A 19873-nucleotide genomic window follows, 5' to 3' on the forward strand; every position below is an offset into this window, starting at 1 on the left:
GGCAGGAATTTAGTTCATTCCAAAGTGAAAAATTTCAAGTCAAATATACTTGCTACCAAGGTCCATTTGCTGAAAGGTAGGGGTGGGACTATGTCCTACCAGATCTCAGCTCACATGCCAGGTGTCCCAGAGTGGGACTGCTTCTTCCCTAGGGTGCACACAGGGTATCTATGGGTTAGCCCTGCCAGAAACCATGTTCTTCCTCTATACCATGGGGTCTCAAAGTGTAGCCCCTGGACCAATAGCATCAGCATCATCTGGGAACTTGATAAAAATGCAAATTCTTAGACCTTCCCCAGATCTACTGAATCAGAAATTCTGGGGTAGTGGTCCAGCAATCTGTGTTTCAATAAGACCTCCAGATGACTCTGATGCACATTAATATTTGGGAATCACTATCCTATATTATGCCTTTTCTCATTAACAACATTCCATGTTGTTTGCACAAAATTTGAAAAAGTGTAAAAACTTAATTTCTAAAAGCAATCGGATTTTAAATAAATTGTAATTATTAAGATACAGTTCATTTCCTCTCAAAAAATTATGTTTCTGGACAGAACTGGAATGCACAGCAAACTGCATAAAAACATAATTCTTAGATAATTCCTACATAATCAAGTCCAAAGCCACATTATTTTTCTAAGCACAACTTCTAGAAAAGTAGAAACAAAACAACAAATCACAGCTATCCACAAGAACTTCCATTAGTATGAAGCAAATAAGGGAAACTAGAGTTTGTTTAAAAATGTTTATGCTGAACAATCTGTTCTATGTTGAGTGTCATGCATTTAATTTGTGTTAGAGTGAAACCTTGGACATGGTCTCCGGAACTGTATCCTAGTTTAAATTGCAAGTTATGATGTGACCTTTATACAGAAAATACAATTTTTTATTGTTTCTCTAAAATGTGCAAAGAAAACTGTAAGATATGTATACTTTTCTCCACCTATTGGTTTACCTTGTTCAACGAAATTTTTGTGCATTGATATGGCCTAATGTATCTTACAGGTTTATTTTTAATGTTCTAAAGTTCAATACGTAAGTCACAATGATTTCATACGAAGAATATATTAAAATTTGCATTCCTCTATGTTACCTGTATATCCAGGTGGACAGAGACAAGCGTAACCACGCCCAAGTTGTTGGCAGGTTCCACTATTGTGGCAGGGGTTTAAGAAGCATTCATGGAAAACCTGCCAGTGGCAGAAAAGAAATCTCTCAGAGACAAAACACTCTATTCATTCCAAAGCAATCCTGATCAGGGAGTTAGAAGGTTCGCAACATTAGATTGCTGGTTCTTGTTTCCAGGTGAGTTCACTCCAGCTAACTGGACTGCTGCCTGCATAATGCTAATGCTTGTCATATATGGGCACAGACGATATATATTGTTTTTAAGTGATGTTCTGGTAAACCCAAGTGGTGTTTCTAAATGCTGGCTGCATGTTAGCATCCATTTGAGGTGTTTTAAAAGTATGCTAAGGATGGGCTCCAACCCAGACCAGCTAAATCAGAATTTCTGAGAGTGAGATTTGTGCATCATTATTTTTAAATGTCAACCAGCAGATTCTAATATGTATCCAGGTTGATAGTCACAGCTCTAAAAGTTCTTAGAAATTTCTGTGTCCACTAGACTTAGTTTCAAATATGACTTAAGAAGCCCTTGGAAGTCAGTATGTTTGGACAAGGCTGTAGGAAGTTGAAATAAGAAATAAAACCTCATTATCCTCCTTAAAAATATTTAAAGCCAAGGAATTTATCATGACATTGGGCAAGATGAATTCAGAGTAATGGCTGAATCTACCAAAATAATTGGTCTTAACTAGTATTTTAAAAAAATGGAAAACGATTAACTTAGTTATGTTCATGAGTTATGCTTATTTTTTTTAAACCCACACCTTACTCCAATAAATGATTTTTTTTTTTTTTGCAGACAAAAAAATTTAAAATAATTTTCATGAAAGTTGAGTAATTCTTCCTGCCAATCAGAAAAGGCCTTTGGCTAATCCAAATGCCCTTACTCAAATGATGGGTTATGGTTGTGGTAAGTTAATTATTAGTGAATTCCCACATCTACACATTCTCTATGCCAGACATTTCTGGGGGAAAAATTCCCACTTTTGGTACTTAGACTTCTAATGCTGAATTTTTGAAAAGGTCTTATTAGAAGTCACACGTAAATACAATTATTCATTGATAATATTCATGAGTTTTGATACTTACAGTTTCAACTCTGGTAGTTTTCCTTTGTGTGACATGTATGACAAACTGTTTCCTAAACATTCCACTAGAGAAAATTTTATATATAGAAAATGGACTTGCCTGACTGACTTCATACTTCGTTTGGATATGTCCAGGAGAAGTAAGGGGCACTATACTTTCCTCTGCTGCTGAGAAAGTTGAACTAAAACCTAATAAAATTAACAGGAAAACATTAGAGAAACATATTAGTGTGTGGTAGATATTGCCAATATATAGACTCTATTTAAATACTATGGTCAAAATTCTGGTTCTCACAATAGACAAAGCCACATATATTTCATTTTAGTGACTTTAAAAAAGAAGACAGAGCTGGATGGGGTTACATCGTTAATTTCTAGACTCTCAGAAAGAAATTGGAAGTTACTGAGTTCAATATTCCCAAATTAAGAATCTTTGAGTCACTGTCATTAAGAAGCCATCAACAGGACAATTTAACAAGACTAGATACCCAAATCCACTGATAATATTAATATTCAGAATTGAAGCTACCACAGAGACAAGCAAAAATCTTTAACACAGGATTATGTAGAAATGAAATATGTCATCTTACTGGAACAATCTGTGATGGATCTGGCACCAGTGAAGGTTGTAGTTCCGTAAAAGGGACAAGCTAAGCAGAAGGACTTCCCTGAATTGGGTTGGTAGTAGTCTCGAGGACATGGATAACAGGGCATTAATCCAGAACGAGAGAATTCTCCTACTGGACAAGGTACTGCAAAGGTAAAAACAAACCATTTGTGCATTGAAGCAACACAGCCTACAATTAAAAGAAATGTGTTAACCTTTCATTGTAAGAAAGCCACTGAATTGTTAATATTTTCTCTTGTGCATATTTAATACCCAGACTATTTATCACCCAGAAAAATGTGTTTTTCCTTCCAGTCTAACAACACACATTAACTCAATAAAGTTAGAACTGGCCACATAATATTGTATTCTGATTTTTCTACTGAACATTGTATTATAAGCATTTCCCAAATCATTCTCCAAGATATCAAATAACATGATTTTGAATAAATGAAAAACATTATATCCCATTGACAGATCATGATTGATCTAACTATTGGACATGTAGGTTGATTCCATTTGTTTGCTATTATAAATAATGCTGACACAAAATTTTCAACATAAATTTTATGTAGAGCTCTGATTAGTTCCTTGGGATAAAAGTTGAATTTGAGTAGTTGAATAGAGAGAGCTAAAGATATGAAAATTTAAAGCCATTAATATACAATGCCAAATCACTAAAACAAGTAGTTCCATCAGCAGTGTACGAAAATGTTCTTATTACATGCTCATTGGCATTGACGATTATTAAAATTTTTCTCGTTTGAAGGTAAAAATGGAATTGCACTGTTATTTTAATTTGCATTTGAAGATAAATGAAGTTGCTTTTAAAAAATGTTCATCAGAAATTTTTATTTCTCCTGTATAGTTGTCTATTACTTATTGTGTGGGAAGGAGGTCTTTCCTTTTATTTTAAAATTTAATGTCTTTTTGTGTTAGACATGTTTTTTGTAAATGACACTGAATAAAAATTTGAATATTGTTATTTAAACAAATCTGAAATTCTCTCGCCAATCATTGGTGGACTATTAACCAAGTAAGAAAATAGCCTCAAATGTAACATGAGCGTGGATTTTCTTCAATACATTTCAGTTACATTTGGTAGAGTAACAACGGCATAGACTGCCCATGACTAATTCCTTGGGTTGTGGTTTTTGACCGTAACCCAAACATGAATTCACGTGGAGTGTGTTCTTTCCTTGTGTGAACTGGTATCATTTGTGTGAGCCCTGAAACCATTATAAACAGAAAACTACTAAAACCATTAAGATTTGTCTGCATAAAATTAAATACAGAAGAGAACATAAGGATGTAGCTATTCAGGATAGCAACATACTTATCATTTAGGTTTTGGATTCTTGATAATAAAAATCAGTACAACAGAAATAATTAGCAGTGTGGTTGAAAAATTTAGAGATGCACTTGAGGCTCAAGGGAGCAGGATACTCCAAGTAATGGTATCTCTTTTTCACTGGTATGAGAATAAACATTAAATAAACAATAAAACATTGTGGTAATCTCAAGACATTTAGATCAAAGTTCTGAAGTAGAAACAGCCAGCCAAATGTTTTGCATAAGAGCCTTTTTACATACCCAACTGACAAAAAGGAGTCAAATCAAGAGATGGCAGAAAATATAGCTATTAATGCCTACTTAGAAAAAAAATATTTCTTGTGGCTGTATTTGTTACATTCATGAAAAGTTTTAAGTTATAAGTATCTTTTTTCACCAGGATAAATTAATCTACTCATTGTTGCACAATCTCAGAGTTCTAGAAAGGGCTTTGCATGAATATAAATTTGTTGAGTTTACAATGGGTTTTCTGAATCTCAAGTTTCCAAAAATCACTGCCTATTTGGAAAAGGTGCCTTCCAAACAGTGCTAATTAAAGTAGTTAATTGAAAGCATAAATTTTCCACTGGTAAAGATGTAAAACTTCTGTTTGAGAGAATATTATATATTCTCTGTGTATAATAATCTAAAAACAAATTTTGTCATTAAAACCCAAGATGGTATAATGAATTAAACTGTTTTTTACATGTAATTTTTATAATTCAACCTTACCCTCAAAAAGAAAAAAGTCTATGTCCTTACACACTGACAGAACGTAAAAGAAATAATACTAAAATATAATAATAATAATAATAAAATTGTAAGATTAAAAGTCAATAAACCAGTTAGCTTCTCAAAATAGTGAGTATGTTGTGTGGTCTATGCTTTACTTTTTGGCATAGAAAGTATAAAATAAATTTTCATGTGAAAATTAGTTTAAATTTCATTCCAAGTGCAAACAGTTGTCATCAGAAATATACTTTTCAGGAGTAGACAATCAGCATTTAATGTATTTATATGCAGTAAATACACCTATAAACAGACACACACGAACATATGTATAATATATGCACATATAAACACATATTTGCATACCTAGTACATAATATAGTATTATACACACTCACACACACACGCAGCGCCTAATAGACTAATGTCATAAGAAAAGAAGGGAGAAAGTTTCATTTTGAATCTTGGTCAAAGAAATTGGTTTCTGTGTCAAGAAAATGGAACAAAATCTTCTCACCTCTTCTACTGTAGAGAGAGCGAGAGAGAGAGAGAGAGAGAGAGAGAGAGAGAGAGAGAGAGAGAGAAATCTAAGTATGCCAAAACGGATATTAAAATAGAATTAAAAATAGAGCACTGAAATGACCAGGGAAAAATGTAATCCCACGTGTCTGTTCCCTGACAGTATTAAAGACCATGCACATGGCCCTCAAACCAAGTAGATTTTGCCTTTCAAATGGGTTTCCTAAGACAAAGTCAGAGGTCAAAGACTCATTCTGAGTCTCCTCTTAACTTCATTTTAGAGGATCCGGGAAAGAAATGCTGTCATCCTGTTCCAAAACAATCTTTGTTTCCCTATGGGACCATATGTAAACAACACCATCACCAAAAAATCATATGTGGGACTTATTCAGATAAAAATCATCGTTAAAAAATACATTTCAGGCTTGTAACCACAGACCCAAGAATATTTAATAGTTTAAGTAGTAGTAAAAGATGAAATGTATAAAGCATACACTATTACTTTAACATAGTTACTACGTAAATATTGTTACTTAAATATAATTGCCATATTGAGTAATGATATTTTAAGTTAAACATGCTAAAGAATGAAAAAAGCAGTATCTTAGAAAAAAATAAGGTAAACTGTACAACACATCCATAAAAATAAATCAATACAGAAAGCAAATAAAGAAAGAATGAGAGAGAGAGAGAAAGAAAGTGTATTGAAAACTAAGAAAAAATATATAAGAGGTCATTTTAGAACTCACACAAATTTAAGTTTAGGATAAAATGGTGTTTATCTAGCACCACAGGGAAGAGTGTTGGGTTCTATTATTCCCAATTCTTGCTCATGACAAGCAGCATGTGGTTAAACTTGTGCTAGGAATATTAGGAGAAATAGGCAGTTACCAGAAGTTTGGAGATTTTCTGGGAATTATAATTGCTTAATTGCAATAATTTGGTATTAGACAAACCCCAAGGCTTAGTTGGAAAGCTAAAGGAAAAAAAAAATTTGTCAAGTAAGAACTTGTTTCACTGTAAAAATCCTAGTTGCTTTTGTGGTTGGAGGGAGGGAGAAACAGAGAGAGAGACAGAATTTTTTACTGCAGACTTTCTCCCAAATTAGTTTGTATATGAACAAAATAAGAGTCTCTAGCAGATCTATTTCAACCACAATGTGAAGCTTTGTTTGACTTTTAATAAGAAAAAAAAATCCAAAACTGGTATTACATAACAGACATGGTTTACGAGTTTCAATTAGGTCCTAGTTAAATTCTGAACTCTTCAGTGAAACATTAGGTTGATGAATACTCCTCAGGCAATTCCTTAGGTCTAACAGACTTTCATCTACTGTTATCCACTAGATTGAAATAATTTTAACAGATGGAGTATATACAACCTATAATTCGTAGCATGTTTTCCCTTAGCACTCAATTTATGAGGACTACATCTCCCAAGATGCAATGCTAGACACTACCCTGGCCTTCTACTACACTCAAAGGTACTAAGCAGTTGTTTTCTAGGAATCTGTCTCTAATTAAATGAAGATGTACATATGACTGGCATGTAATGAGAGTGAGAGGGGTAAACGCATGTGCGTGTGCACGTGTGTATGTGTAGCTTGATAGAAATGGGGAACCAGCAGGTTGACTTTTTAAAAACATAATTCATTCAATAAGAGAAGAATGGCTTTTTAATTTTTAGATTGCCATAGACCTTAGATTTTTAAATAAAGGATAGAGAATGAGGAAGATACAGATTTTTTTGAAAAGTCACCTTTCAGCCAGGCGTGCTTGTTCTGTTCTCAGTAGCAGAGGGAGGCTAACAACTTTTTATTTATAATCCAGTTCCATTGATTTTGCAAGGTAGTTGCAGTTTTTTGGAATTTTTGGTAATAGGCTGACCTCGACTTCATTCCTAGTTTCATTGTCATTCTAAATGCTCACTTTTTATTTTTGTGTATGTCTTTCAGTTTTTACCCTGCTGGAAATCTGTACTTGGTAGAGATGTTAGAACTATCTGAAAATTGGAATTCTAATCTCTTTATTTATATTTAAACCAGAGGTTCTCAACATGCTGTCTCTGGACCAAGTAGAATCAGCTTCACTTCAAAACTAGTTAGAAATGCAAATTCTCAGGCCCCACACCAGACCTGCTGAATTAAAAACTGTGTTTTAACAAGCCCTACATGCTGACATCTGAGAACCAAAATTAGTCTACTCAACTTTTCCTGTTACTTTCAAATCACCTGGAGAGGTAACTTAAAAAGAAAACCAGACAAGTGAAATCAGAACGTCTGGGGGTAGAGACTGGGCTTCAGTATTTTTAAAATACTTGATACAAATGTACGGATGATTCTAATATGCAGTCAGAGTGGATGACCACTGGTGAAAATGTTCAAATTGCAGGGAATGAAATGTCGTAATTCAAAGAACGTATTTTTAGAATTTCAAGGAACATTAGCAGGACCTCATTTTACAAATGGGGAAACAAGAGTTCCTAGTTGAGATGGATTTCTGCCATCTCACGAAGCCACGTGCTTGTTACTGTTGAGACCTAGTCTTGTACTTCTTTGTGTCCCTAACAGCAGAGCACAGTGTTTACATTGCGGGTGTTTATACTTAAGTGCTGGCTGGCTGAATAAAAGGAAACACTCTATGAAGAGACAGTTATTTACATTCTTTGCATACAGTAGACATATGGTTTTGCTGAAAATATTCCACTCCTCCATGCACAGAACCTAGTAGATTTGAAGAAATATCAATGGCTAAGGCTCAGATAACCTCCACAAGCAGAAATGTCCACGGCTCCTCTTTTTACAGTTGAAGTGTTTTTTGGACACGAGAGGCAGCTCCTGGCACCAAATTCTGGCTGATAACTGCCCAGTGGACACGATTCACAAGTCTCAAGGCCATTTGATGAGTAGGTGCCTTGTTTACACTGAGCTATAAAGAAAAAAGTAACATGGTTAATAACGATGACGAAGCTGTACAAAATCAGCACTGTGTGGGATAGGGGTTTCTGCATGTTAATTTATCTAGGACAGAATGAAGGACATAAAGAACTCCAACATACACGTCGTATTTTAGACTTCCCCATGCTTCGGTATACTAGTTTTAGACTCACTTCCAGTTACTTCTGTTATTACCCAACACAGTGTTTGACACACAGAAAGTGTCAATAAAGAGTTTCTGAGTGAGGTTCAAAATCTGCACCTCTGAAAGTCACTATCATAAGAACAAGTTGTGCACGGGGGTACCTGTTCTGTACAAGTTCTCAGCTCGTACCCTGTTCTCTTGGGTGACAGAAATAAAACCCCAAACTGAGCTAGAGCCTCATCACTAAGCTGGCAGCTTGGTGGCTGTCAATGAAAACGGGCCCTCCTACCTCCTTCTACCTACAGACACCATTTCAGTTGAGGGCCGGCAGAGGAGAAAATAAAGATAATCTTAGCACCAGGCCCAAAGAGGTGAACTAAGCAACTTTCTAAAATTCATTGCAATGGTTTTGTAATAGAAGAGGACGAGGGCCAGATTCCCTGACTCCAAGTGTGCTGTCTTTTCCTGTTGCCCTTGGCCTCTAAATGACTCTCACTGTCAGCATTGCTAACAGTTTTAGTGCACTGCCAATCACCCAGCGCTGCTGCGAGTTTCAATTTGCCATTACACATCCATGCCTGCATTTGCAACAACAGCAAGGAGGCACAATTTTGAAATTCCTTCTTTTAGGTGTGTCATACTGTAACTTCAATTATGATAGAAAATGCTTCCATCAGGAATATTCATTGAGAATAACAATACAATATTTTGACAATATTGAATATTTTGGTAGCAAAAACTCATGCATATGTATCAGTAGTTATTGTTAATTTCCAAATAAATGGAGAGTTGATCCCACAAAATCAAATATTATTCCAACAAGAAGCAACCCAATGCTGTGTTATGAAAGTCCTTTCTACCAATTAAAGTGAGTTTCAATTAAAAAATCCAGGCGAATTGATGAATGTCAATTGGAATTATTGACAGTGGTGCTTGACTTAGAGCAACAGAATGTTCCAAAAGGAAAGAGAAATGTGCCTAGGACTTCTTTAAAGTGGGAGACATTCAGGTCATATTTTATAATTAAAAGAAAGAAAAACTAAATGAATGTAATTGCTTTTGGTAACGCCGTTATTTCACCCTATTTGCCATTTAGATTTCATAACTGGAGACAAACAAAAAGGCTTCTTCTGTTCAAAATGTGCAGGAGGCCTCTACCTTTACATTCTGAGATGCTTCTCGAATGGAGATACTCGGTGTAAGTCCCATTTGGACAGAGTTTGCACTCAAGTTGCCCTTCTTCGTCTTGATAGGAGGCCACCAAGCAGCTTTCACAGGCAGAATGCTGCAAAGAATAATAGGTTCCCAAAGGGCAATTCACTGAGGAAAAAACAAACAGGAAACACTGAATATACTAAACAACAGGAGTGGAACACACTTGGGTTCTTTTCTCCTAAGGCATGAAAGTCATGGAGTCTGCTTCCAGGTACTACTGTTTATGGGTTAAATTTTCTGCCAGAGGTTTACTCATGAGATAAACCTTCCAGAAATATATTCCTGGAAGCCAACAGTAGTAGATATTTTTTTCTTTTTAAGAAATGCAAATTCTTGTTGACCAAGCTTCGGGTTTATATCATGGAGGCTTTAAAACGTGGGTTAAAGCTATGATAAACCAAATCGTCCTGAGAAACACACAGCTAACAAAGAAAAGCCTGCTGGTAGAAAAGGATAGAACAATAAATGTTTAGGTTAATTTGAGACTTTGAAATATTAAAAATGGGTTCTTAGCTGTCCCTCTGAATGTTCCCTTATAAAACTGCTAGTCCATTATGACATCATTTCTAGAAGCAAAAAACAAGCAAAGGTGTTGTGAGCCTAAACTAGGTGAGTTCGGTGGACCCTTTTCTCTGCTTGCAGGAAGTACTACCCACGGGAGACAAGTCCAGGCATCCTCAGAGCCAAAGGCTGCAAGCAAACAGGCCAAGTTTAGGATCTCCCCTCCTGGAGATTTGGTCTACTATTTGCCAGGCATGGAGTGATTCGGAATTTCTGAAATCAACGTGGAACGTTAAACACACTGAAAGGTTTCTTGCAAGTATATTCTTACAGAGAAGATACTTGAAATTAATACCTTAGTGATTTTGAGCTGTTAAAGTGTGTAAGAATTACCTGGGAACTTAGTAAAATGCAGATTCCAAGGCCCTGTCCCCCAAAGTGCCAGATGCATTAGTTCTGGGATGGGGCCTGAGTCAAGATGCATTTCAACAAGTTCTTCAGGTGAGGCTGACACAGGTAATCTGAAGACCACACCAAAAATGTGAGACGCTGGTCAAGGCGATTCCTGATTTTTACTCACAAGGTGGGGAGGAAACAAGAGCAAGCTCAGAATGACAATTTTAATGTCCTTTTGTTTGGCTGAATTGATCTATGAAAAACCCAGCCAAGCTCTGGGAATAGCACTGAGAATTGCTGAAGAAGGTTTCCTGACCAGGATGCAAGCTCCTATGCCTACAGAGAGATTAACAGAAGAGTCACGTCATGTGGTTCAGGTGAGTGTACAGAGTATGGTTCTGGAGATCCTGCTACCTATAAATGATGACTTATTTGGGAAACAGGCTGGAATTGATCCAGATTGCGGCAGCCAAGAATAGGGGTTAAAGGTTAAGGAACAGGGGGAAGGAGATAGGGAGTGACTGCTTCATAGGTATGGCGTCTCCTTTAGGGGTGATGTAAATGTTTGGGAACTATGATAGAGGTGATGGTGGAACAACATTGTCAATGTACCACTGAATTGCACACTTTAAAATGGTTAATTCTATGCTATGTGAATTTGACGTTGGCTACTTAGATGGGAATCTTAGAGACACCGCTTACTGTCTCAAGGGTTTAGACTTACTGGGTAAGTTCTTAGCCTCTCTGGCTTCTGTTTTCTCATCTGTAAAAGGTACTTAATCATACTGGTACCTCACACAGTTGGTAAACAGGGCTAAGCACGAGATGTGCTCAGCCAGCATACAGAAGTGATCAAAAAGTATTAGTTATTATTGGAGCTGCTGTTGAAAGCCGTGAAGTCTAAAGATCCATAAGTAAAACAAAGATTTAAGTCCCTCACCTAAAATAGTTTTCTTGTCCTGACCACACAACAATAGCAAAATGTATGTTTCACACCAATATCCCATTATAGTTGTAAAATGGCTCCTTCCTTCCCATTTAACCTAATAATCACCAAATACTTTTGATTGCAGGGAAAAGTCTTACCACACATACGCCCTCTGAGTACCGAGCCCGGTCTGCAGAAGAGGAAAGCCCTTTCCGTTTCTAAAGAATTGCTGTCGGCTACAAGAATTTCAGATGCAAGCTGAAAGGTATACATGGGATCTTCATTGAAGGTCCTTTTCAGCTGATTCGTGATAGTTTCCAGAGTCTTAATGAGTCGTTGCTGATTTTCCGATTCAATGGAATCATTTCTTTCATCAGGTAATGGCACACTAGCTAAGATAAAAACAAGACAAAATAAAACATAACGCATGGCGTTTCAGGAAGTCATTTGTAGTTAGGGTTTTACCAAAAAGAAATGGCACATTAAAAACTTTCCAAGATCGGGAGATCACTTCATAAACTGTGTAGATGCCTGATCACTGTGTTATACACCTGACGCTGAAGTAGAATAACATTGAATGTCAACCAAAATACTATAATTAAATGTATATATATATATATATATATATATATATATATATATATATATATTCACAGGATGTGGAGTACAGCATAGGGAATAGAGTCAATGGTACTGTAATAGCTAAGTACAGTGTCAGATGGGTAGTAGATGGGGGCTTATCACTTTATGAGGGGTGTAAATGTCTATTACATTATTTTGTACACCTGAAACTAATAAAAAAAATTACCATACAAAAAAGCAAAAAAAAAAAAAAACCAAACAAAAACCTTCCTAGAAAAATAAACTCAAAGTCAACCATTACTTTCTAAGCAACTAGTACATAGACAAGATTAACAATAGACTTTGTTTTAATCCTTCTCCCGTATGCTGGATCCTCATTACTTTTTGTGGAGTCCTTTATTATAACATCGAAATTCCTATAAATTCTTGCCTTTTAAAAGCGTGCCTTAGTTCATCATGCCAAGATGAGAACCAAGCAGGGTGCTTACTGCTGTCAGAACCATAAAATGCACCTGTGATATTAAACTGCAAAAAACAACGAGACTTTGGTGAGTGTGCTCTCCCTAACTTTTCAGTTCCAGGGTTATGTCCTGGTAATGATACAAATGGAAGATTCACAAACTACGTTTCCAACCAAGAATTTCACTCCCCGCCCCCCCCCCAATAGACTGTTTGGCCTTACCTGTGATGTTAAAAATTAACTTAATTTTGTGGTCAGTTAATGGGGTAGTTCTTTTCACCCGTGAAGATTTGGCTTTGCCGGCACCGGTGGATGTTTCTTGCACAGTGTCCAAGAAGTCGTCGTAAGAGTAATCCAGCCTATTAGCTGGACCCCAACCTCCTGGGCCTGGACATGTGGAGCATTGAAACAAATGATTCTCCAGTTCCATCTTTATCAGCGTTTAGTTTCTAATGTTAAGTCACAAGTCAAACCGCCCTTGACCATTGCTTAAATTGCCCATAATGTACCGCATACAGGGTTTCGTCTATAACCAGACACTGTGCTTTTAAGGCATTTCATATTAAGTTTAGATTACTGATGAATTTCATTAAAAATAGAAAGAAAAGTCTCTATGGAACTATGTAGGCATTTAAACCATTCTCTCTTTGACTTAATATTAATTATCTTTAGAAGTAAATTGGAGGTGGGTGCAGAATTTTAATCAATTCCTATTTCCCACTAGGGTTTGCTCCATTCTTTTTTTTTTTTAATATCAGTTTTATAAACAACGCACATAAATAGATTCCTTTTGTGAAGATTATTCAGGATATCTGCGTAATTTCTGAAGGCAGCATGTAATTAAATATTTATAGATATAATGCAACTGTGCTGGAGGCAACAGATATTGTGTTTCTTTGGGTGCCTTTGATATCACTGTGATCAACTACATGGATTCAGGTTGTGGTTTCACTGATGTTTGATGTATGGCTGTACAATCTTAGTCTCAAGTGACTTTCATCTCTCTGAACCTCAGTTAATTCATTTACAAATTGGGATCATTATTCTTACCTCATACGTTTGTCTGAGGAATAACAATCTAGGTCAACAGTTGACTCATTCTAAAAAACTCAATAAATGATATTAATATTTGTCTGGGCAAACCGCTGTTGCTTAGTTAAGTGCTTTGATCATTAAAACCAACTTATACAGGCCTGTCCACCTCGTAAGTTGTATTTTGAGGTTTTGGTTTTTTTGCTTAATTTATGGTTTTGACCATTAAAATGAGCTGGGATCAATATTTTTGTTTTTCACTTAAAACGTTTCTCCCCACATGTATTATATAGCTATTATAGAAAAAAACTCAGATGAGCAAAGAGAAAAATATTAAAAATTACCTATAATTCCAAAACATAGAAATAACTATCATAACATTTTAGGCAAGATCTTTTTCTATGACTATACAGATACATACATATTCATTTATGCATATATATGCACATATAACTGGAATAAAATAAACATACCACACTTTTAACAATAAGATTATATATGTATATATTCTTTGGTAATATTTTATCAAATTTTCTAAGCAACATATTATGGCATTTCTGTGTCAAATCGTTTCATAATATTCTCATCTGTGGCTATACCACAGACTAGGCAGGTTTCTATTTTCAGACTTGTAGGTTATTTCAAAATTTTAGAACATCTTTTTACATACAGTATTTCATGAAATGTAAGACATCATTGATAAGATGATATACGCCAGTTTCAGAAATGTCCAAGTGAAAAATGTACATCTTAGAATTTATGAAATGTGGTATATCTTTGACATTAGCATGATTTTTATCTTGAAAAATATTCTTAGAAGTGGAATGTCTGTGCCTGGGTATTTTTAATCCTTTAGATACATACTGTCAAATGCCTTCTGCATATAACATATAAGTATGATTTTTTTCCCTGCACCCTTGCCAACTTGGGGTATTATGATTCTTGTTTGAATTTGTTCATCTGACAGGTCAAAAGTGTCATTTCATTTCAGTTTTAATTTGAAACACATGATTTTCTGAGGTCAAAACATTTAAATATATTTATTTGCTTTTTGTTTTTCATACATGAAGATTTGTGAAGGTGTCGTTATAAATATTATGCTGCTCTTGTGACTCTCTAGTATAGAGAGATTCCAGGAGGAAGTCTTGTCTCTTAGGATCACGTACCACCTGCCCACGTCTGAATATTAAACTGCAAAAACAACGAGACTTTGGTGAGTGTGCTCTCCCTAACTTTTCAGTTCCAGGGTTATGTCCTGGTAATGATACAAATGGAAGATTCACAAACTACGTTTCCAACCAAGAATTTCACTCCCCCCAATAGACTGTTTGGCCTTACCTGTGATGTTAAAATTAACTTAATTTTGTGGTCAGTTAATGGGGTAGTTCTTTTCACCCGTGAAGATTTGGCTTTGCCGGCACCGTGGATGTTTCTTGCACAGTGTCCAAGAAGTCGTCAGAAGAGTAATCCAGCCTATTAGCTGGACCCCAACCTCCTGGGCCTGGACATGTGGAGCATTGAAACAAATGATTCTCCAGTTCCATCTTTATCAGCGTTTAGTTTCTAATGTTAAGTCACAAGTCAAACTGCCCTTGACCATTGCTTAAATTGCCCATAATGTACCGCATACAGGGTTTCGTCTATAACCAGACACTGTGCTTTTAAGGCATTTCATATTAAGTTTAGATTACTGATGAATTTCATTAAAAATAGAAAGAAAAGTCTCTATGGAACTATGTAGGCATTTAAACCATTCTCTCTTTGACTTAATATTAATTATCTTTAGAAGTAAATTGGAGGTGGGTGCAGAATTTTAATCAATTCCTATTTCCCACTAGGGTTTGCTCCATTCTTTTTTTTTTTTAATATCAGTTTTATAAACAACGCACATAAATAGATTCCTTTTGTGAAGATTATTCAGGATATCTGCGTAATTTCTGAAGGCAGCATGTAATTAAATATTTATAGATATAATGCAACTGTGCTGGAGGCACCAGATATTGTGTTTCTTTGGGTGCCTTTGATATCACTGTGATCAACTACATGGATTCAGATTGTGGTGTCACTGATGTATGATGTACGGCTGTACAATCTTAGTCTCAAGTGACTTTCATCTCTCTGAACCTCAGTTAATTCATTTACAAATTGGGATCATTATTCTTACCTCATACGTTTGTCTGAGGAATAACAATCTAGGTCAACAGTTGACTCATTCTAAAACCTCAATAAATGATATTAATATTTGTCTGGGCAAACTGCTGTTGCTTAGTTAAGTGGTTTGATCATTAAAACCGACTTATACAGGCCTGTCCACCTCGTAAGTTGTATTTTGAGGTTTTGGTTTTTTTGCTTAATTTATGGTTTTGACCATTAAAATGAGCTGGGATCAATATTTTTGTTTTTCACTTAAAACGTTTTTCCCCACATGTATTATATAACTATTATAGAAAAAAACTCAGATGAGCAAAGAGAAAAATATTAAAAATTACCTATAATTCCAAAACATAGAAATAACTATCATAACATTTTAGGCAAGATCTTTTTCTATGACTATACAGATACATACATATTCATTTATGCATATATATGCACATATAACTGGAATAAAATAAACATACCACACTTTTAACAATAAGATTATATATGTATATAGTCTTTGGTAATATTTTATCAAATTTTCTAAGCAACATATTATGGCATTTCTGTGTCAAATCGTTTCATAATATTCTCATCTGTGGCTATACCACAGACTAGGCAGGTTTCTATTTTCAGACTTGTAGGTTATTTCAAAATTTTAGAACATCTTTTTACATACAGTATTTCATGAAATGTAAGACATCATTGATAAGATGATATACGCCAGTTTCAGAAATGTCCAAGTGAAAAATGTACATCTTAGAATTTATGAAATGTGGTGTATCTTTTACATTAGCATGATTTTTATCTTGAAAAATATTCTTAGAAGTGGAATGTCTGTGCCTGGGTATTTTTAATCCTTTAGATACATACTGTCAAATGCCTTCTGCATATAACATATAAGTATGATTTTTTGTCCCTGCACCCTTGCCAACTTGGGGTATTATGATTCTTGTTTGAATTTGTTCATCTGACAGGTCAAAAGTGTCATTTCATTTCAGTTTTAATTTGAAACACATGATTTTCTGAGGTCAAAACATTTAAATATATTTATTTGCTTTTTGTTTTTCATACATGAAGATTTGTGAAGGTGTCTTTATAAATATTATGCTGCTCTTGTGACTCTCTAGTATAGAGAGATTCCAGGAGGAAGTCTTGTCTCTTAGGATCACGTACCACCTGCCCACGTCTGAATCTAAAAACTGCCATTTGGATCCTTACTAGGTGACAAATATTACCTACCCTAAAGCTTTATGATGACATCAGACTCCCTCCATGTGTATCCTTGTACAACCTACCTCAACAACCTGGGAGGGGAAAGCTGTGTCATGTGTGACAGAAGAGCCATTGTTATTCTAGATGGGCCACTGTCAACTCCACCACCAATATCACCTAAATTTTTCTGTCTAAAACTTTAATGTCCAATGTGTTCACTGATAAGTTATACATAATAGTTAAAATTGAAAAACAACCCAAAGTCTGCCAATAGGAAATTGTTTACATAAATTATGGCAAACTGATTGATGAAATAACATGCAGGGCATTAAAATTGTATTGAAGTATAATATTTCATAACATAATAAGTCAATATAATGTTAACTATAAATTCATGTTTACAACACAGTATGAGTATATATATATAATATGTATATATATATATACACACACACATCAGTTATATATATTAATATATTAACAGAATTATTTCTGGGATTGTGGATTATCTTGATTTCATTCTTTGTTCTTTTAGCATTTTCAAATGTTTGCAATAAACATATATGCACAAATAACATTTTTAAAATATAAAAAGTGGAAGCAACACTCAACATCACTATTAGTGCTAAATCACTAAAAATATTACAAAATGATTAGCATCTGAAACAAAAAGAAAGTCTGTTGTCACGTGAATAAATACTGTCTCAAATAACTTTTTAAGCACTTTACTTGAACTTACTCATTTAATAGTCACAATGGCCCCATGAGTTCAGTACTCTTATATTCCCATTTTATAAGTGAGGAAACTGAGGCACAGAGTAGTTTGATAAATTGCTCAAGACCACACAGCTAGTAGATGGTGAAGGACTGAGACCCAAGTAGTTGATCATAAAATCCATGTGCTTAAATTAACTATGCTACTAGTTTGTTACCACTATTACTTTTTAACAACATTACTTTGGAAGTTCTAGACAGTTTTATAAGAATGAAATAAAAATAAGAAGTATAATTATTGGAAAGGACGATGATTTTGCTAATCAAGAGACACAATTGAAATCATCTATAGATATTAAGGCAGTAAGCTAAATGGCTATATATAAAGGCAAAAAGAAAATGACATACTATACTTTGGAATAACCTTAATAAAAATTATGTGCCAATTATATCTCAATAATAATAATAAAAACAGGAAAAACCTGTTCAGAGTCTACATGAAGAAAACATCAAAATTCCACTTGAATGTATATTAGACTTGAATAGATTGAATCTTAACATATTCTGGGTGAGGAATCTGAATATTTTACATGTGTAACATTTTAAATTAGTGGCTTAACTGTAATTCGTATTGAATGCCATATGAAAAATGTTATTAGAACTTTATTACTCTTCCCTTCTAAGGCATCATACCAATATTTGAATGTCACTAAGTTTTCTTAGTTTTTATCATCCTGAAGAGTTTTGGCTAACAGTTGGAAATAATTTATTTGATACCCCAAATTTAATATATCCACGAAAATCATTAAGCACAGTATCAAATTATCCAGTCATCAAAAAATAACTTGATGAATAAATGAATAAAAGTTCATTTTTCTAGTTTGCCCCACTTTTCTGGAATTCTTATTCTGCAGATCAGTCTTGCAAACTACCAACACTAAATGATTTCATTACCAATTGCAAAGCCATTTTCATAGTCATAATTATATTCAAGGCAATACTTCTTGGTCAGGTCCTCCAGTCTGCAGTCAATGTCGTCAGCATCACTGCAAAATGAGGGGACCTGCAAATAAAACAATGAGGAGGATAAAATATCATTCACATCTCTGTGTGCTTTGGATAAGTCCTTTGCAATCCTGAGCTTCACATCTCCATCAGCAGGAAGGAAGAGAGCGCTCTAAGCTCTGCTTGTTCCTGAAAAAGGCTCCTGACCCTCTTCTACCCTTTTCCCTCCCTCCTCCAACTGCCTGCGAACCACCAGGATTAGTCGCATGCCTCTTTGTTTATGTCACTTACCACAAGAAGCCCAGGACTCCTGGGATATCTCTTATCTCTGAACTTTTACCCCACATGGCTCTTGAGGTCCCTTTTTCTCTATCTCCCATCCCTCTCCAAATACTCAAACTCTTCACCTATGCCTTCTGAAACTCACAGTCAGTAATCAGCAAATCTCTTATTATTTTATTTCCATTTTTTTCATTAAATTTATTGGGGTGACAATGGTTAGTAAAATTACACAGGTTTCAAGTGTACAATTCTGTAATACATTATCTATGAATCACATTGTGTGTGCATCACCCAGAGTCAGTTCTCCGTCCATCACCATATATTTGACCACTTTTACCCTCTGCTACCACCCCTCCCCTCTTACCCTCTGGTAACCACTAAACTGTTGTCTGTGTCTATGAGTTTTGTACTTCCTCTTTTTATGTTCCCTTCATCTTTGCTCTCAATGAAACCTGACTTTCTAGTTTTTCTCAACTGTGGGCATGAAGGTAGAGGAAGCGTCCTCCTTCCTCGTCATTGCTGTTTTCTGATCATGCATCTTCTCGTGCCTCACGGTGCTGAAACTCATGCCATCAGTATACCACACATTGTCCCTCCTGTGGTCGTCATCTGCAGCCTTCCCCATTCTGATCACCCTCCCCTATTCCAAGAACATTTAGAAACTGTTCCTGTTATAATTCTTGGTGATTTCTATGTCCACCTAGCTAATCTTTCCATCACTTTGGCTTCTCCCTTCTTTTTCCTCTTCTCCTGTCTTTTAGCCTTATTTGGTCACACACTCTCATGGTCGTAGCCTTAGACCTCATCATTACCAGTAACCGCACCCTCTTCTACTCCCAGGAATCCAACAATTCTTTGACTTCGTCAGACTTTATAAACCATTGACCCTACTACCTCTTCACTGTCCCCCAGTCCCTGCTG

The 19873-nt window shown here is 35.4% G+C and overlaps 1 protein-coding gene across 2 annotated transcripts in view; it reads right to left on the minus strand.

Moving 5' to 3' along the window:
* The window catches only part of SVEP1 (sushi, von Willebrand factor type A, EGF and pentraxin domain containing 1), a 164134-nt gene that overhangs the window by 74140 nt on the left and 70121 nt on the right, over positions 1–19873 (minus strand). For both annotated transcript variants that reach the window (XM_019749534.2, XM_019749535.2), the window contains exons 14-21: positions 18620–18728; positions 12791–12955; positions 11685–11918; positions 9645–9806; positions 8172–8333; positions 2810–2971; positions 2320–2408; positions 1097–1193 (exon numbers count right to left, since the gene is read on the minus strand). In XM_019749534.2, coding sequence (XP_019605093.2) covers positions 1097–1193; positions 2320–2408; positions 2810–2971; positions 8172–8333; positions 9645–9806; positions 11685–11918; positions 12791–12955; positions 18620–18728 — 1180 coding nt within the window. The remainder of the gene's footprint in view (positions 1–1096; positions 1194–2319; positions 2409–2809; positions 2972–8171; positions 8334–9644; positions 9807–11684; positions 11919–12790; positions 12956–18619; positions 18729–19873) is intronic.

The sequence above is a fragment of the Rhinolophus sinicus genome, linkage group LG04 (assembly GCF_036562045.2).
Source record: "Rhinolophus sinicus isolate RSC01 linkage group LG04, ASM3656204v1, whole genome shotgun sequence".
Classification (NCBI taxonomy): Eukaryota; Metazoa; Chordata; class Mammalia; order Chiroptera; family Rhinolophidae; genus Rhinolophus; species Rhinolophus sinicus.